Source organism: Dasypus novemcinctus, chromosome X (assembly GCF_030445035.2).
Source record: "Dasypus novemcinctus isolate mDasNov1 chromosome X, mDasNov1.1.hap2, whole genome shotgun sequence".
In the NCBI taxonomy this organism is placed as follows: domain Eukaryota; kingdom Metazoa; phylum Chordata; class Mammalia; order Cingulata; family Dasypodidae; genus Dasypus; species Dasypus novemcinctus.
The window spans coordinates 74,945,399-74,966,567 of record NC_080704.1 but is presented as its reverse complement, the minus strand read 5'-3'; the positions used below and the strand labels follow the sequence as shown (position 1 = coordinate 74,966,567).

Below are 21,169 nucleotides of genomic sequence, written 5' to 3'. Positions count from 1 at the left end.
CATTTTCATTTGCTTTGAGATACTTATTGATTTCTCTTGCAGTTTCATCCTTGACCCACTATTTGTTCAAGAGTGTTTTGTTTTACCTCCACATATTTGTGTAATTTTCAGTTCCTTGACCATCATTGATTTCCAGGTTTATTCTGTTTTGGTCAGAGATAGTCCTTTTTATAATTTAAGTCTTTTTAAAATTCATTTAGACTTGTTCTATTACCTAACATGTGATCTATCCTGGAGAACAATCTATGAGCACTCGAAAAGAATGTATATCCAGCTGTTTTCTGGTGCAATATTCTGTATATATCCTTAGGTCTAGTTCCTCTAGCATATTATTCATTGTCTGTCTTTCTTTATTGATTCTCTGTTGAGATGTTCAGTTTATTGCTGAGAGTGGTGTATTCAAGTCTTCCACTATCTTGTTAGAGTCATCCCTTTCTCCCCTTAGTTTTGCCAGTATTTGCGTTATGTATTTGGGCACCCTGACTAGGTACACAAATATGTATGATTGTTCTTTCTTTTTGGTACATTTCTCCTTTTATTAATATATAGTATTGTTCTTTGTCTCTCAGTAAAGTTTTGCATTTAAAGTCTATGTTGTCTGATTTTAGTATAGCTACCCCAGCCCTTTTTTGGTTATTACTTACATGGAAAAATTGTATTCCAGCCTTTCATTCTCAACTTGATTGTGTCCTTACATCTGAGGTGTGTCTCTTGTAGATGGCATATTGATGGGTTATATTTTTTTATCCATTCTTCCAATTTGCGTTTTTTATTTGGGAAAATTAATCCATAAACTCTAAAGACAATACTTATTTAAGCTATTTCTTCCTTAGGCTTATATATGTCATATTTAATTTTGTTTATATTTTACCCTTTTAGTTATCCTTACTAATAGTCTTCCCTTCTACACTCTCCTTCATACCTCTCCGTCCTGTCTTTTCCTTTCAATATGCAGAAGTTCCTTAATATTTCCTTAAGTACAGGAGTCTTGCTGATGAATTCTCTCAATTTCCGTTTATCTGTGATATTTTAATCTCTTCCTATTTTTGAAGTTCAATTTTGCTGGATATAGAATTATTGCCTGGCAGTTTTTTTCTTTTTGCACCTTAACTACGTCATGCCACTTTGTTATTGCCTACATTGGTTCAGTTGAGAAATCAGCACTTAATTTTATCAAGTTACCTTTATATATGATGAATCACTTTCTCTTGCTGCATTCATTTATCTTTGGCATTTGACAGTCTGATTAGTATGTGTCTTAGAGTAAGTCTCCTAGTCTTTATTCTGTTTGGTGTCTGCTGTACTACCTGTACATGTACATTCATGTCTCTCATAAGACTTGTGAAATTTTCAGCCACTGTTTCTTCAAACACTCCTTCTAGCCCTTTCCCCTTTTCTTCTAACTCTGGGACACATTAATGCATATGTTTTTGCATCTTGTACTGTCATTCAATTTCCTGAGTCCCTGATGAATGTTTTCCATTTATTTGTCTATCTGTTCTTCTATTTATGTGACTTCAATGTCCTATCTTTGACTTTGCCAATTTATTCCTCTGCCTGTTGAAATCTGCTGTTGTGTGATTCTAGTGTAATTTTAATTTCTTCCATTGTGTCTTTCATTACAGTTATATCTCCTATTTTTTACATGTATTTGTAATTTCTTCTGTTATCTTCACCCAGTGTCTTCTTAATATCCTTTATCTCTTCCCTCATCTCATTGAATTGATTTAGGATATTTGTTTGGATATATTTGATTAGTTCTTCCATATTCTGGGTCTCCTCCTGCTTTTTAGTTTGTTCATTTTTCTTGGCCATATCTTCCAATGGTGGTGTCGGAGTGATTAAAAAAAATAACTCTGAGAAGAAAATTTAAGCCTAAATCTTTGTGCCCTTGGATTAGGCAATGGCTTCTTAGAATTGCCTCCGAATGCCAAAGTAACAACAGAATTAACAGATAAAATGTGGGCTTCAAATGATGTGAAAAAACAACCCAAAAAAGAGAGATAATACTTGGAAATCTAATTAAGAGTATATAAAGAGGGGAGCAGATGTGGCTCAAGCAGTTGAGTACCTGCTTCCCACATGGGAAGTCCTGGGTTTGGTTCCTAGTGCCTCCTGAAAAAGAAAAGTAGTCACAACAACAAAAATCAAGCAACAAGCAAAACAAACACATAAACCAACTCAGGGGAGCCAATGTGGCTCAGTGGTTGAGTGCCAGCTTCCCACATTCAAAGTCCTGGGTTCAATCCCTGGCACCTGATACCTAAAATTTTAGAAAAGGAATATATAAAGAACTCTTCCAACTCAACAATAAAAAGATAAATAAACACAAATATGGAAAGAGTTAACCAGACATGTCTCCAAAGAAGATATACAGGTTGCCAGTAAACTCACAAAAATATGCCGAACATCATTAGTCATTAGGGAAATGTAAATGAAAATTACAATGATATACTGCTTCACATCCAGGATGACTATTTATAGGCATACCTTATAGATATTGCAAATATTACAGTGCAATAAATTGAATATTGCAATATACTGAGTCACACAATCTTTTTGTTTCCCAGTGCATATAAAAGATGTATTTACACTATATTATAGTCTATTAAGTGTGCAAAATCATTATGTCTAAATAAACAATGTGCATGCCTTAATTAAAATGTGACGCAGAGACACAAAGTGAACACATGCTAATGGAAAAAAATGGCGCCGATAGCCTTGCTCAGTGAAGTATCGCCACAAACCTCCAATTTATAAGAAATGCAAGGTCTGTGAGGTGCAATAAAATGAAGCAACAATAAAACGAGGTATTCCTCATTTTTAAAAAAATCAGAAAATAACAAATGTTTGTGTGGGTGTGGAGAAATTAGGACCCTTGCACGTTGCTGGTGGGACTGTAAAATGGTGCGCCCAGTTTGGAAGACAATTTATAAGTCTTCAAGAATTTAAGCATAGAATTACCGTACAACTTGGCAATTTCAATTCTAGATATATACCCAAAAGAATTCAAAATTTGTATATGCAAAATCTTGTGCACAAATGTTCACAACAGCATTATTCATAATAGCCAATAAATGGAAACAATTCAGATGCCCCCCTACTGATGAATGCATAAAAAATGTAGTATATGCATAAAATTCAGACATAAAAAATAATGAAGTACATGAATGAACCTTGAAAACATTATGCTTATTAAAGAAGCCAGCCACAAAAGGCTCCATATTGTGTGATACCATTTGTATGATATGTCTAAAATAAGAATATCCATAGAGACAGAAAGTAAATTCTGTCTATTTGGTTTCATGTGCTTGGGGGTAAAAGGTACCGGGGAGTGACTGCTAATATATAATGGATTATCTTTTCTAGGGTGTTGGAAATATTATGTAATTCGATAGCTTGATGGTTGCCCAAGTTTGTGGATATACTAAAAACCACTGAATATTAAAGTGAATTGTATACTTTAAAAGAGTCAATTTCAAGTTGTGTGAATTACATTTCTGAAAATCTATTATGTAAAAATGGAAGTAAAGGAGAAAATGACCCACAGAACTTTATCTGATCCAAGAGAAGTCCCTGAGGTTTTCTGGTTCCCATGCCTTCTTTAAATAATCGCCTGTTTAAATTGATTCAACAGCTGGCTGAACAGTTTGCCCTACTCCTTATCATTTCTATGACAATCTCCGCACCCTATGCTTTGGTATCTGAGCTCGAGCTTGGGCTATAGGCTAACTTGATTTTTTTTTCATTTTTTTTTATTGATTTTGTAATAATATTACATTAAAAATATATATGTGAGGTCCCATTCAACCCCACCCCCCCAACCCACCTCTCAACCCCCCCCCCCCAGCAACACTCGTTCCCATCATCATGACACATCCATTGGATTTGGTAAGTACATCTTTGGTCACCTCTGCACCTCATAGTCAATGGTCCACATCATGGCCCATACTCTCCTCCATTCCATCCAGTGGGCCCTGTGAGGATTTACAATGTCTGGTGATTGCCTCTGAAGCACCATCCAGGGCAGCTCCATGTCCCAAAGACGCCTTCACCTCTCATCTCTTCCTGCCTTTCCCCATACCCATCAGCCACCATGTCCACTTTTCCCAATCCAATGCCACCTCTTCTATGTGGACATTGGATTGGTTGTGTCCATTGCACCTCTATGTCAAGAGGAGGCTCAGATTCCACATGGATGTTGGATGCAATCCTCCCACTTTCAGTTGTAATCACTCTAGGCTCCATGGTGTGGTGGTTGTCCTTCTTCAACTCCATCTTAGCTGAGTGTGATAAGTCCAATAAATCATATTGTAGGTGCTGGAGTCTGTTGAGGCTCAGGACCTGGCTATCACATTGTCAGTCCAGAGATTCAAATCCGCTAAATATATCTTAAACCCCAACATTAACTGCACCTCCATCACCTTAGCATGAAAGTCTTATGAAGGAAGATCCCATCTGAGTCCAGATTCATCACACATAAACACCAGTTCCAAAAAGGGGCCATCTGACCTGGTAGTTAACCCCATCGGCCATGACCATAACTCCCATGGGTCTCTTTAGCCCTCGAAGGAACCGATATCTGGGGGTTGTATCTGCTTTATCTGTCTCTCTGACTCTGCTCAGTTGTGCATGAGGGCAATCCTTCTGCCAGCCTCCAGACTCTTTTTTAGAAACTCGTAGCCATATAAACTCATTTCTCTTTTCCATTTCCCCCTTACTTTAGGTCAAACAGCATTTTAAAGTCATGTTATTTTATGTAGACAGGGATATTCTGCTGATCCACATTGAACCTTCCGTATAAGGTCATTTTCCAGTTGCATCATCAGTTGGTAGTTGATAGTGGTCCCTCGGTGCCAGGGAGGCTCATCCCCGGGTGTCATGTCCCACGCTGGGGGGAAGGCATTGCATTTACATGCTGAGTTTGGCTTCGAGACTGGCCACATTTGAGTAACATGAAGGCTGACAGGAGGAAATTCCCAGGCACAATGTTGCTCTAGGCCTTGTTCTTATTTTAGGCTTATCAGCTCACAAGCATAGTCATTAGCATCAGGGGCTCACTGTTGAACCCTCACTCCCTCCCGGTCCCCGCCGCTGTACCTGGGAGACTATCGCTGCTCCCCTAGGGACCACGACAGAACACCATTGGCCAGGAACCCAGTACCCCCCCTACTGTGGTTTTTAATTGTTGCCACTATGAGTATATCCAAACATTACCATGCACCCTGGACATATGTTCTGTACAGCTCCCTGTCAGCCATATATCACCTGTCATTGGCATCGCATACCAGTATCCCTCCATTGCCATTGTTGAAACACTCTGTGATCCAGAACTCCCCGAAATTTGAAGCCCAATATAATGTCATGGTCCCTTACTAGGGAATGGCATATAGCGATGGATTTAAAGGTTAGATAAAGAACTTGGATAAAGTTAGATAAAGAACTTAGATAAAGAATGTTGACTTGAAAAAATTCTACATCATATCTTTTTTTTTTTTTCCCCCCTAATTATTCAGCTTCTCTTCACAGGAGTCCTAGACCACAGCAATGCATATATATAATATACAGCACTCCCATACATCCACCACAAAACCTTTTTCCTTCCACAGTGATACTCTTCCACCCTATTCATATCATATTTACTTAACGTGATGTACAGAGTCTGAGACATTAGCTTTCTAACAAGGTGACATCTGTGCTTACATTATGGTGCATACTTTAGGATATACAGTTCTTTACATTCTTAGTTATCCTATGTTTTACATTATGGTTTACATTATCAGTCTGTCATCTCCTATATGTTATGGTGTAATATTACATGTTTTATATCCATCCTTGTGTATTCTCAAGAAACTCCTCTCTTATCCCCCATTTACCTTGGTTCCACACATTTAACGTCCATTTTCCCTTCCACCTTGGTGCCCACAGTGACAGCCAACCTCCGTTTCCTGAGGAGCCACTTCCAGAGATAGATGGAATAGTGTTCAGGGCCTAACTTGCTCAACTGCCCCAATGCCCTGGGAGCCACCCTTTCTCTCGAGGGATACAGTTCCCTCTATTTGGTGGCATTAGTCCTCCCCAGGATGTGGGTCCACCCCCACTCTCACTACTTGGGTTTCTACCCCATGGTGACACCCACTCTGGCAGAATGAGCATTTAGACATTCCCCAGGAGCCCGTCCTGCATCAGACCTCCCCTCCGAGCATTCTAAACAGGTAACCCTCTTTATTATATTTTGATATGATTTTCTCGGCATTTTACTCTCCACCAACACCTGACCCTCTCCTGTGTTCATATGCTACCCCTCCCTCCCCCCACTTTTGGGCAATGTTACCCATCCGTCCCTCCCCAGCCACCCTCAAACCCCCAAAGCCCCAACCAAAGGCAACCCCTTGCCCCCCTTTTATCTCTTCTTTGTGTTCATACTTACCACCATCTCGTCTTAAATTCCACCCCTGCAGACATCAGCTCATATCCTTCCTCCACCCTCCGATTTCCTGTAAGCCTATCGTTCAGTCTCTTGCTATCTAAGGCAGCTTGTTTATTTCATATCATTGAGGTCATGTAGTATTTGTCCTTCAATGTCTGGGTTGCTTCACTCAACATAAGGTTCTCAAGATTCATCCATGTTATCACATGTGTTTGTAGTGTGTTTGTTCTTACAGCCGAGTAGTATTCCATTGTGTGTATATACCACATTTTATTGATCCACTCGTCTGTTGATGGGCATTTGGGTTGATTCCAACTTTTGGCAATAGTGAACAATGCTGCTATGAACATTGGTGTACATATATCTGTTTGTGTCCTTGTTTTCAGTTCTGCTGGGTATATACCCAGCAGTGGTATTGCTGGGTCATATGGCAAATCTATGGCTAGTTTTTTGAGAAACCGCCATACTGTCCTCCAGAACGGTTGGATCCTTCTGCATTCCCACCAGCAGTGGATGAGTGCTAACTTGATTTTTAAAAAATTTTCTTCAATAGAGAAGTTGTAACTTTACAATACTTGATTTTTATTCGTAAGGCACTCTGATTATTTATAAAGCTCCTCAGTGTTATTCCTTCCATGATCATCTGGACTATAATAGGCTATGTAGAATGAGTCAAATAGACCTGTGACTTGGAAAGGTTAGTTCACCTTATTTGAACTTTACTTTCCTTATCTGTAAATTTAGAATAACAATATCTACTTCTCAGAATGGTGAAGATTAAAGAAGATAATGGCTTTTAAGTACCTAGTCTAGTGCTTAGCCTGAGTTGATGTGAGCTTCCTTCCTGCTGCTTTCCCTCCATCATGTAAAATTAAGAACTCAGAGATCACTCAGCTCTGGTGCTGGCTTCCTTCCTAGCAACAGATTACGTGGAGAAATATGCCATCCGTGGTGTGTTTTTTTGTTTTTCTTTTTTTATCTGTGTGTCCCTTGCTGTGCCTCTTCTAGAACTTGTTATATTGTAGGTGCCCGGGTGAGTTTGGATATCCTATGAGAGAACACAAGTCTTTTACACGGATTTCCCAGCATAGTGCTGAGAGGATTGCAGTGTCAGTATTAGTCTGTGACAAATGAACATTATTAGTGCTTCTCTGAAGGCTGTGTAACTTCCAGTTGTGCTGAGCAACAGAGAGCTAAATTAAATTTTATCCTTGAGGGGAATGACAGCTGAGTCCTCCATCTCCCATAAACCTTTCCAATGCATGTTTTCCATCTAAACCTTCCAGGAATTTTTTTACCCATCTTTAACATCAACTTATAATATGCAATAGTGAAATGATTAAACATCACGAAAGAACTCATCATTCAAAGGTGCAGATGCCAGGTGCCTGTTGCCTTGGGAATGCATTGCAGATCAACATTTTCATGACAAATACTTAATTCATTCCTGTGTTCCTTCTTCCTTTTCTATTTTTAAATTCAAATGAGTAGTTAATACATGTGAAAAATATTGGAGGGAAGAAAAGATAACTAGGGTAAAGGCCCTTTTTATTTTTTTACCATTGAATTATATGTTTTAATGTGGTTTAAGGGAAAGTTAAAGCTGCATTTATGTTACTAGAATAAAAATTTAAAATAATAAAAACATAGGACTGTAAGACACAAACATGAACCCTAATGTAAAATATGGTCTATAGTTAATAGTACAATTTTAATAACATACGTTTATCAATTGCAACAAAGTTATAACACTAAAGAAAAATGTTGATAATATGGAAAATTTGGTATGATAGTTAGAATGCATTGGAACTGTATTTTCTACATGTTTTTAATGTAAACCTATAACTTCTGAAATAAAAAAAGCTAGATACTAATTAAAGTAGTCATATTTGATTTCTTAGCAATTTAACTTAAATAATATACAGAAATACTGTTCCTACACCCTTTCATCACCGTACTTTTTGTTTCTCTTTTAAAATTAAATTGTCATATACTCTGTGCCTGAAAACATAGATGTACATTACTTGCTATGCATTTAATTTTAGATTGTGTACAAGTAAACTACAATAATAGTGGTGTTTATAATTACCCATATGTTTTCCTTTACAAGATATCTTTATTTCTTTATGTTGCTTCAGTCAACAGTCTAGTGTCCTTTCCTTTCGGTCTAAAGAACTCCTTTAACCCTTTCTTGTTAGGAAGGTCTGATTCTAACAAACACCCACAGCTTTTTCTTATCTACGAATTTCTCATTCTATCCTTTTTTTTTAATGATACTTAGATTACATAAATGTTATATACAAAATGTAGGGGATTCCTGCATGTCCCACTCCCCACCCCCATATTTTCCCACATTAACAGCACCCTTCATTAGTGTGGTACATTGGTTACAATTGATGAACACATATTGGAGCATTACCACTAAGTGTGGACTATAGTTTACCTTATAGTTTAAACTCCTGCACAATTTTGAAAGTTATGACACGATATATAATGGCATGTATCTGTCATTGCAATATCATTCAGGACAATCTCAATGTCCTGAAAATGCCCCCATATTATACCTATTTTCCCTTCTCCCTCCCCTCAGAACCTCCAGTGACCACTGCCTCCACATTAATGATAAAATTTCTTCCATTGCTAGAATGACAATAAGTCTATTATTAGAATACCAGTAAGTATACTCTAGTCCATCGATCATTCCCCAGTCCTGAGGATTCAGCGATGGTGATGCCCACTCCATCTCTATTTGAGAGGGGGCTTAGAGTACATGGGGCAGATGGATGGGACTATCTTGCTTGCAGTTGTAGACTCTCGCTGTTCCTTGGGATGGTCATTGTCCATCATAATTTCCTTGTTAGTTGTCTTGGGTGAGTCCAATGAACTAGTGTTGAAACTCTGTTGAGATACAGGGCCCGACTGGCACATGGAAAGTAAAGGCACTTTTTAAGTATCATTTGCTGAACAGTAGCTCACTGAGGCTTTGGCTGTGCAAATAGGAATAGTCCTTTGTGTATACGGAATGGTTCAGAGTTATTTTTGAGGAAGTCAGATCTGCTAAGAACAATGCAAAAGCAAATACTTTCTTGCTTTTTTTCCTCCTAGGAGTTAGAGGGGCCAAATGAAACCTGTTATTTTCAGTTTTGAGCAGACAAGAATTAAAACTATAGACACCTTAATATGTGCCTTCTCTTCCACATCTAGGAGCGGAAAAAAAAATTTGAAAAGGATGGTGAGAGGTTTTATTCTTTATTGGACCGACACTTGCATCTGTCTTCCAAAAAGAAAGAATCCCAGCTACAAGAGGTATGATACAAAAAGCCTCCCTCCGCCCCGCCCCCCCCTCCCCCTCGCATTGGCAGCTATGCCTTGGAAAGAGTGGCAGTTTCCTATTGCAAGGCTTTCCTCTATACCCTATCTCAGCAGTGAAATTCTGTGGTAGTAGAACAGGTGGTTAAAATGATGACCTAAGACTCAGGAGCCCTGGGTTCTTGAGCCAGCTCTTCCACTAACTCATGGTGTGACCTTGGGTAGGATATTTCTTTCTTGGCCTCAGTTCCCTTATCTGTAAGAACAGGGAGTAGAAATCAGTGATCTCCAGAGTCCCTTTCAGTTCTAATTCTCTGATTCCAGATTCTACATTAGGGTAGAGTTAAACTAAGGTTATATTTGGTAGATTGGGAAGTGATCCTTTATTTTTTCTCTGAAATATGCCAGTATTAGCTTTTGTATTGTGTTGGTCCTACACTGGGGCTACAGTTTGCATAGGACTTACAGTGGCTTTAGTTCAAATAACCCAATATTTTGTGAGTGCCTACCATGTACCAGCACTATGCTGGGTACAACAGAGTTACACTAAGACATACTTCCTACCCTTCAGCAGCTTACCATTCAATTGGGACACTAAAATAGAGATAAATATGACTCTTATACAAGTAGATTTTTAAATATATTCTAAATGTATATTATGTCCTTGTGGGGAGTAGGAATGGGTTCTGAGAATAAAAGCTTAGATTTGGATGTGGCAAATGGCCATTGTAGCAGAATGCTGCCCTTCCAATTTAAGATGGTCATTCAAAAATAGATAAAGTGTTTGACAAATAACAATGGAGAAATGGATCTTTGAATGGAGGACAGTGGCCCCAATTAGAGAAAACATGGAGTACTTCTGGGAAATGATTTCACCAGAATTTTAATGATTATGGATGGGTAATAAAAGACAAGATGGGAACAGGCAAATTGAGGCCATATTGTAGAGTTAGGCACAAGAGTTTGTATTTAATTATGTTGGCTATGGGGGATCATTAAAGGCTTTTGAGCTTGAAAGTGACATAATTAGAACTCTAGCTTAGGACATTTAAACTGGCTGAGGTTGTAGGATGACTTAGATAAGGGAGAGAATGAAAGCAGGGAAACCAGTTTAAGAAATTATTACAATGATATATGAGTGAACCAGTGAGGGACTGAACCGTAAGAGTGGCTGTGGGGATGGAAAGGAATTGACTGGTGTAAAATTTTTAATGGAAGAAGACAAGATCCAGTAAATATGGAGATTCTGAGGATTCAAGCATGAAAATATATACCTGATGGAATAAGTCATAGACATGAGCTGAAAGGGTCTTAGAAACCCTCTTGTCCAAGGTCACATGGATTGTGGCAGAAATGGTGCTCATCCCTTGACTCCTGGGTTAGCAGGTGTTTTAGTCTGCTTGACTGCCAAAGGTAATATGCCAGAAATGAGTTAGCTTTTAATAATGGGAATGTATTAACTTACAAGATTCCAGTTTCAAGGCTGAGAAAAATGTCCAAATCTAGGCATTGTCAGGCTGTGCTTTCCCCCTGAAGACTGAGTCCTGGCAATCCTGGACTCCTCTGTCACATAGTAAGGCATATGGCAGTGTCAGATGAGCTCTCCCTTCTCTTAGTTTCATTGCTCTCAGCTTCTTCTGTGGCTATCTCTCTTTGTCTCTCTCTGAAATCATCCCGTTTATAAAGGACTCCAGTAAGAGGATTAAGGCCCACCCTGGGCCACACTTTAACTGAAGTAACCTGATCAATAGGTTTATACCCACACAAATGGATTAGGTTCAAGAACATGATTTTCTGGGTCCATACAGCTTCAAACCATCACAGCAGGTTTCTACCACATCATGTGAGGTGATTAGTCAAGAGCCTTAGTGGTAGATGAAGTTAGTATTGAAAAGGAAGGGGCCTCTTTCTCTTTTATAAACTGGAATGAAGTACTAGTCTGGATTCTTCTGACATTTTCATTTTTCACACCTTTGTGTTCCACCTTTTCTATCTCTTCTGTGTCAGGGTTCCAGTGCAGATATGAGTTCACATAGTAGGTATGAGATTAATATCTTTAGATCAGTCTGCTTACAAGTTTTCCCCTTGGCTGGCATCTGGGGACTTGGCTGCTAGACATTTTCCTACATTCATATAGAAGTTACCCTAAATGGTAAAAATGGCTCATTCTGCCTAGGCTATTTGTATAAACAATGGGTTTTATGGTTAACATATTCTTTCCTGCTGGGAGTTGGTAATTTTGGTACAAGCTGGGCAGACCAACCCCCAATAAAACTCAGGCACTCAGTTTCTAATAACCTCTCGTGGTGCATAATATTTCACAAATATTGTCACAACTACTTGCTGGAGGAATTAATCATGGCAGGTATGACTCTCAGAAGATTACACCTCATTCCCTCTGGGCGTCACCCCATACACCTTTTCCCTTTGCTAATTTTGCTTTGTATCCTTTCACATGAGTATGATTGTATGATGAGTCCTTTCAGTCTTCCTAGTCGTTTACCAAAACTTGTGGTGATTTGGGGGGCCCCAACACAATTCCAAGCATTAATTTATTCTTTTGAAGGTTTTTGTGATGAAAACTTCTGGGGTGTCCTAACAGTTTGGTGCCATACACAGATTACCCTGGCCTTTGCACTTGTTGAATCAAGAATAAGCTGGGTGATGTTGGGTCAATTACTTGTTTCTTGACTTCAGTTTCCCTATCTGACAATAAAGGATCACTGCTTGGTGGCTACATTCTCCTTTAGCTCTAGCATTCTTTTGATTTCATAATTGCTGACTTTCATGAACCACTATGGGTATTTGTGACATTCCTTTCCCTTCTACAGGCAGACCTCCAAGTTGATAAGGAGAGACACAGTTTCTTCGAGTCCTCTCTTGATTATGTTTATCAAATTCAGGAAGTTCAAGAGTCCAAGAAGTTCAATATTGTGGAGCCAGTAAGTTTTATCTGTTGATGAATAGCCTAAAAGTACTTACCAAGTGACAGATAAATGTAGAGAACTTTCATCATAAAATGGAGATCTCAAAGAATGTGAAGGATAGTCAATGCTTAATAATAAATGTCAATAAAATAGGCATAATGAATTTTATGGCTTATGTTTCTCTTGTTTGCTCTCAAATTTCCTATTCATTTTCCCACTCTTTCTCTATTTCCCTCCTGCCTCCATTTTCTCTATGAATTTTTTTCTTTCTTCTGCTTTCCTTTCCTCCCTCCTGCCACCTTCCCTCTGATCTCTCTGTCACCCTTCCTTTCACCTTTCCCCCTTCCCTTCTTTCTTATCCTGCTTTTAAAAAGCCTTTTGAAAGTACCTATCATATACCAGGCACTATGCTAGAGAACTCATGGTTGCACATTGAATCCCATTCTTCTATTTTTACTTCAATCTGTGATTTTTTTCAACTTGAATATCCTTAATTTATTACAAAATTTGATGTGCTTTAATTTGACAAGTATGTTGAATTTTAATAGCATTTTGTTTTTATTAAAAATAATGCAGTCTTATTAAAGAAAAGTTAGAAAACATAATAGAGAAAATGAAACAAAAACAGCAAATAACCCATACAAAAATAATCACTGTTAATATTGTGGTGCGTTTCATTCCAGATTATCTGTGTATCTCTCATACCTCTTTTTCTATCCGTTTGTACATGTGAACTTGTGTGTGTGTTGGGGGGAGACACATGAGCATCTATATCTGTGCACATGTGTAGTGGCCTCACATTTGTAAATATCTATATGTGTATATGAGAAAACAAATAATTATTTATTCAACAAAAATTATTGAGTTCTTTTTATGTGCCAGGACACTGGGGATCCTGCAGTGAATAAGACAGACTTAGTTTCTGTCTTTATGGAACTCATATCTTGGGATAGACAGAAGGGAAAGAAGGGCACAGATAAATAAAATACCTGCAGATAGTGATAAGTGCTATGAATGAAACCAAAAGGGACTAAAATAAATACCACAGCAGGCAGCTGCTAGACCGTTTAGTCAAGAGGACTTCTGAGGAGGTAACATTTAAGCTGAGATCTAAAAAAAGAAAAGATGCAGCAATGAAAAGAAATCTAGTGTCTTTATACATTGGGGAGAGACTAGAAGAGTGGCAGGAGATCATGTTCAATAAGAAGGCATAGGACTTATAGGCATGGCATGAAGTTTGGTATTTAGTCTAAGTACAATGGAAGACCACTGAAGGGTGTCAAGGAGGGTATGACATGAGCTGATTTGTGTTGTATGGAGAATGGCTTGGAAGGGATCAAGAGCAGAATGAGGGAACCAGATAGGAAGCTATTCTATTGTTCTAATCAAGAGAAGATGTTAGCTTGGGTTGAGCGGTGGTAGTAGAAATAGAAAATGGCTGGACTAGAGAGGTATTTGGAGGCAAAAGTGACAGGAATCCATGGATTGGATTGTAATGTGAGAGAAGAAGAAATAAGGGATGATTCTTTAGTTTCTGGCAGGAATGACTGAGGGAGTGGTGGTGTCATTTCCTGAGATGGGGAAGCATGGAAGAGAAACTGGAAGGACAGTGTATGTGATTGTGTGGTAGTATACACATCTGTGCACATTTAAATATATACAGTACATGTACATGTGTGTTTACATAGTTTTTGTATGTGCACATGCATATACATACAAATATATGGTTCTTTTTTATGTGTAGCTATATACCTACATACATATGTACATATATATACAGTGTGTACAAATTTATATGTGCTCAACTCTGCTTTTTAGAAATAGGACAATTTTTACTACTACCTATTACACTTTCCATTTTCCTGAGCTATTATTTTTTAAATTTTTGTAATTTGATAGACAAAAATGATATTTAATTTTAATAGGTATTTGAGCTCCAGTGAGATCAAACATTTTGAACATTAAAACATATTTTATTGATTGTACCTCTTCTTCTGTACAATCCCAAACATTTTTAATATGAAAATATATTCACTCATTTGATATTATAGTAATATGTCAGTCACTATTAGGGCAGAGAATTTTACTTTAATCATTTATCCATTTATCTATCTAGTCATTCAACAAACATTTGTTGAGTACCTGCTATGTGCCAGTGCTGAAAACAGTACAATTCCTTACTGTTCAATTATGAATGACTATTGTATGCTATCTGAACAGGATTGGGATGTAAAAACTTGTTATTAATTCTCATTTTCTGAAACTGAGTCCAGTATAAATGTTCAACCTAATTTGAGAATAGTTGTGCATGGGCCTGTTTGAGTTTGCATAAATGCTTTTAACATTATGCTGGATAAATACTGTGTGGAGTTCCATTTATATGTAATTTCCTTTATTTGATAAATGAAAAGGTACTGATGATATTTATTTTTACCTGTTTTCCCTAGGTCTTGGCCTTTCTTCACAGCCTCTTCATTTCCAATAGCCTGACTGTAGAACTAACACAGGATTTCCTCCCATACAAACAGCAGCTCCAGCTCAGTTTGCAGAATGTGAGTTTGCATGTGGGTTTTCTACCTCTCTCTCTATTTCAATTGAGTTTCAGCCTGAGTGACCCTGACCTTGGAATTCTCAGTTACTATATTTTAGCCAGTTTGTCAGGACATACTTGTTTGGATCTCAAAAATATTTCAGTGTATCGAACTATTCTTGGTCCTCCTGTTTTAACTCTTGTCTTTGAAGCTGACTGCTCTTCAAACCCACCCTTCCATTCAGTGACACATCCATCTGTGCAATAATTAATAAGTGTTGTTAATTTATATCTCTGTGAGTTTAGAACCATGCTATGGGCTTGTTTAAGCACAGGTCTTATACTGCTTCCCTCCTGGTCAGTCAAGACACTTCCATTGTTGGTTTTGAATGACCATTTTTTCCTTTCTCACTAGTTATTACAGTTAATTTGTGTGTGTGTGTTTATAACTTTTATTGGGGGAAAATTTTAAAGTTCTTTATGCTACAGTTTGATTTTCTTGTTGTTCAAAGAAGCAACTGTAGCTTCATTGAATATTGGGAAATAAACAAAAGTTGTTTTTAAAGGTGTTACAGTCTTTCCTGTGCTCATTCTTAATGGGTATAGACACAGCTTTTCCATACTTGCCAAGTAGATCCTTTAACTCAGTCATTAATTTAACCCACATTTAACTAAATTTTATGGATACAATGAACCTGTACTCTGTGCCAGGCATTGTGACTGGCACAGAACGTACAGTAACGAAGCATATATGTTTTTCTGTCCTCAAAGAACATACAGTCTCTTAGAGGAATGAGAGACAAACATGGATAAGTCATACTCACTTATGAAAAGTGCTAGAGTAGAGATAAGACCAAACATTTTTACAGAACCACAGAGGATGAAACAGTTGACTGCCTGGTATAATCAGAAGAAGCCTCGGTGAAGTGGTGAAGTTGAACTGGGTCTTACACTGTATGAAATTTAATGAAAAAAAAAAAGATTTGTAAGTAGTGGGGAAATGAGCTTCACTTATGTAGGAGGATCCTGTCTTAAAATTGTTTTGTTAGTTTGTTTGTTTTTTTTTCCTTTCTGAGTACTTTCCTTTACTTGAATGCGAGAGCCCCTATCTTCTTGATCCTATAAATCCTCCTACAACCAATTTAATCTCTTGAATCTCCCTCTAAGTATATAACTTGACAAGTACAAGTTTGTCACCAAGTCTCTGTATGTACACATATGGCTTACCCATTTACAGGATCATCAAGAGAGTGGACCTAACCAGATAGGGCAGCCCAGATCACTTCTTTAACTGACATATTCACAGTCTTAAGACTAAACACTAAGAGATCTATCTCTGGTAATTCTTATACCCACATTTCAAGGTGTGTTTTGCCATTGTGTTTTTGTTGTGTAGTTTTTTAATAGATTCCTTTTTACCATTAGCTTTTGTTTTTCATGACTATAAAAACTTAGCTTCTTCATTGGATTATCTTCAAAGAGATCATCCTCTCATATATTTTATTCTAATGCCAGGATTTGGTTCAGGGTCAAGTAGTAAGTAGCTATACTTGAGTCAGAACTTAGAAGTTGCCATGAGAATAATGTCTCTGGGAACTGTGTCAGTCAGCGTTCTCCAGAGAAACAGAACCAATAAGATGTAAATGTGTGTGTGTATGTGTGTGTACAGAGAGAGATATTAAAAGATTTATTTTAAGGAATTAGCTTATGTGATGTTGGGGGCCAGCACATCCAAGATCTGTAGACTAGGGCAGGCCAGCAAGCTGGCAACTCAGGCATGAGTTGTTGTTTTGATTCCTAAATCCATAGGGCAGGTGAAAGGGTTGCAAACTTAATGGGGAAAAGTGTGGGAGGGGGGAGGGATGGGGTAAATGGGAATCAGGAAGGACTTTAGGCTGTAATCTTGAAGCAAAATTTCTTCTCTGGTAAACCTCAGTTTTTGTTAAAACAGTTCAGCTGATAGGATGAGCCCCGCCCACATTTTTAAAGCCCACATATTTAAAGTCAAAGATCATAGATCTTAAAATCAAACATCATATCTATAGCATTGCTTCAGAGCAACACCTAGATTTGTATTTAACTAAATAGTTGGGTACTATAGCCTAGCCAAGTCAAATAATAAAACTAACCATTACAGGAACCTTCTGTACAGTCTCCATTTTTGTAAAGTAGGAGTCAGTCTGGTGCTCAGAATTCTATGAGTTCTTATTTATTGGATTTTAAGTAAATCCCATTGAAAAATTTCCCAGTCACGGTTTTATGGGTATATTGCTATTTTTATTTGTTTCTCTTCCAGGCTTTAGTATCTTAACCTCTATAAAATTGTCTCCTAACCATTATACCATTCAACATTTTTTTTTGCTGTGGTGTAGTACATGACCAATTAAATACTTATTCATATTAATGATGATGATGATGATAATGTCTTGACAGACAAGAAATCATTTCTCCAGCACCCGAGAAGAGATGGAAGAACTTAAGAGAAGAATGAAAGAAGCTCCCCAGACATGCAAACTACCAGGACAGCCGACGATTGAAGGCTATCTCTATACGCAAGAGAAATGTGTGTGTGAGCACAGGGTTACCCACTGGATTTCAGTAGACTGGCTCTATTGCCACTTTACCTCTCCATACTCCAGACACCCATATTGCTCACAGAACCCCAACAGCTACAGCTGTTTGGAGAGCAGGCTGGAAATAATAAAAATAAAAAAGAAGGAGAATTTGGAAGAAAGACTAAGGATTTATCCTATGAAGTCTCTGGGGTGATAAGACCTAAGGTTTTCTCTGAGATTCAAAATGGGGTTTGTTCATAGTTTAACCACTCAGATAATTCTCTGACTGGGACAAAAAGGAATGTGCAGGAAAAGGGGCAGACAAGTAATATTTATTACTGTCTCATTTAATCCTTGAAACTACCTATAATGCCCATTTTATGCATGAGTCCACTGAGATTCAGAGACAGTAGGTCACCAGTTTAAAGTCACCCAACTAGCAAGTGGCAGGCCTAAGGCTAATCTCGGGTCTGTGAGATGCCAAAAACCATGTTCCTATCACTATAACCTCTACTTCACACTGCCTTAGGTCTCATTCTTACTCTTAAAGCCATTAATGACCATCATGATTTCAATAGGCAAGGCATACTAGTAATGGTTGTTCATTGCTAACGAAAGAAAATGTGTTAACTCATCCAGTCACTGAATATTGCACATAATTCAAGATCCCCTACCTTCTAAATAGCATTCTGCAAACCTTTACATGCTATTTGAATTACTACCGAATGCCCTGATACCCTTTTGTGTCAGTTACTGCTCAGAGTTACTTTACCTGGGCAGTAGGCAGAAGAGATATGCTCAGAGGTTACTTGTGGCAAAAACTAATACCATCCACAAAACATGGCACTTCAGCAGTGATATTATTGTGCTTTTCCCTCTTAGAGCAATTTACTTTCGATGGTATTCAGAGATTTGTTCTCCCAGTTGTCAGAAGTTCTTCTCTTTTACTTTGCATTACAGGGTTTCTCAACCTCAGCTCTGTTTGGGCTGGATAATTCTTTTAACACTTTGTGTATGTGTGTGTGTGGTGATGGTGGTTGTGGGGCTTTTGTGCATTGCGGAATGTTTATCAGCATCCCTGTCTTCTCCCCACCTGATGCTAATAGCATATTCCAGCTCACTTCCCCCCATGTGTGACAACCTAAAATGTCTCCAGACATTACCACATATCCACTTGGAGGAAAAATTGTCCCAGGTTCAGAACCATTACTGTATTGTTAAAGCAGTACAGAATAGTGAGTTTATAATCATGGCTCTAATATCAACTAGCTGTGCGATCCTTCTATGCCCCAGTTTCCTAATTTGCTGTGATGTTATTACTTTATAAAATGTATATTTACTGAACATCCTTTCTGCCAGACATTATGCAATGTACCAGATACGCAAAAATGAATCAGCCATGGTTCTTGCCCTCAAGAAGCTCACAGTCTGATGGGGGAAATCGACAAATTTACTAGTAATTATAATGCAATGTGTTGAGCACAGAATTTGGGATGTATATCTGAGGATTTTACCAAGGAAATGATGTTTGAACTGCAGCATGAATGATGGTGGGCGATTGACAAGTAAAGAAGAGAGGGAAGAAACTTCTAGGTATATACCACTGCCTAAGTAAAGGCACAGAGGTGTGGGAGGACACAGTTTATTTGTAGGGTCCTGGTTAGTCAAGAAGAATTCTGGGTTACACCTGTTGTGGTGATGTAATTATTAACCATGCCCCATTCACTCTTAAAAATTTATTGGATTTGAAAAAAAAAGTTTATTGGGTTTGGACCATAAATTATATGATCACTTACTTACTTAGAAACTGAATGTAATTCAATGAGGCAAGGGCATAGAGATGAGGGTGGCAAGGGACAAAACTGGAAAGGTAAGTTTTGATCATATTATGAAGGGCTGTGCATTTGGAAATAGTGGAAAGCCATGAATAGTTTATAGTCAGGGGAATGACATAAATAGAAATATATTTAAATATATTTCTCTTGCAAAAGGATTGAGAATGGACTAGAAAGGGATGATGGGAGATGGGGAAACAAGAGAGACCACTGAAATAATTAATTGGAGAAATAATGATTTTTTGCTTTGCTTGAGAAATGTCTCACAAAATTAAAAAATAAACTGGTGATAGGGTCTTGAACTAACTCAGTGCTAGAAGGGACGGGGAAGAGAAGACAGCTAAGAGAGTGACACTTAGGAGATTGAATGGGCAGAACCCAGCAACCAATCAAATGGGAAAGTTTATAGAGATGAAGGAGCCAATGATGACAGAGTTTCCAGTTCACATGATAGGATGTATGGTAGTACCAGTCATGGAAACATGGCAGAAAGTGTTTATTTGGAGTAAAAGCAGGTACTGAAAACAATGTGAACATGATGAAGTTTAAGATTTCCATATGTGTAGCAGGCAGGTTGCCTTGTAGCTCAGGGGAAGGGCAGGGCTGGATTTGGAGGATGACCTGTCTTAACTTTAGACTGACCATACAGCCAAAAAATGTATCCCATCAGTTTACTTCTGCCTGTCTTTGTAGGGGCTTTGGGAATATCCTGGGTGAAATATTACTGCCAGTATGAGAAAGAGACCAAGACACTCACCATGACACCTATGGAGCAGAAGCCAGGTGCAAAACAGGTCAGTTCTTGTGTCATATTTTGTGAGAGGCATCTGGGGCTGCTTCTCAGGAAAAAAGAATATGTTGATTGAGTCTCAAGCAATCAAATATTAGGAACTGAGTCAGACCTGATAAGGAATCATTTCCAACTCCAATTTTTGGAAATTCAAGTAATTACTTCTACACCCCCCCCCCCCCCCCACACACACACTTCTAAATGTGGAACTAACACTGTCATGGAAAACATGACTTTTTGTGTTTTCGTTGACCTACATTTCCACTGGGCAAGATGCTAGTCAGTTGAGTGAAAAATCTCCCTGTTAGTTACATCAGGGCTTCTAAAAGAGCCTGTATTCTGTCAGACCATGTTTAAATTGCCATGAGTGCCTGTCACATTGTACAAATATAATATGCAAAAGTTTAGATGAATTAGGGGAGAAGAGAATTACTGACTATTAAGAGGGTTCTACTATAGGATTTCTTTAGTAAGAACCCATTTAAAATGTGGTTCAATTTATAAAAATTCCTTTTTTTTCCAAAGGAGTTCATTTTTTGCCTGAATTTGGAATTACCTACACCCCATGTTGTGTGTTATACTCAAATGTCTTTAAGCCATCAATACCTCTCCTGCCTTCTCAACTTTCTCCCACCTCCAAAAAATGGCAAGATAATTTTAACAAACCAAAAGAAGAGTTTACTCAATTGGAAGAATCTGATCTTATAGGTATATGTGCAGGGGATTCTTAGGGTAAAAACTGATTGTCTGGCAGACTGTTCTTATTCTAAAATTAGTTCAGTGCATCTCTTCC

The 21,169-nt window shown here is 38.1% G+C and overlaps 1 protein-coding gene across 2 annotated transcripts in view; it reads left to right on the top strand.

Moving 5' to 3' along the window:
* OPHN1 (oligophrenin 1) overlaps positions 1-21,169 on the top strand; it is a 540,428-nt gene that overhangs the window by 316,317 nt on the left and 202,942 nt on the right. For both annotated transcript variants that reach the window (XM_004482489.3, XM_004482488.3), the window contains exons 6-10: positions 9,635-9,736; positions 12,571-12,681; positions 15,114-15,218; positions 17,630-17,759; positions 20,280-20,380. In XM_004482489.3, coding sequence (XP_004482546.1) covers positions 9,635-9,736; positions 12,571-12,681; positions 15,114-15,218; positions 17,630-17,759; positions 20,280-20,380 — 549 coding nt within the window. The remainder of the gene's footprint in view (positions 1-9,634; positions 9,737-12,570; positions 12,682-15,113; positions 15,219-17,629; positions 17,760-20,279; positions 20,381-21,169) is intronic.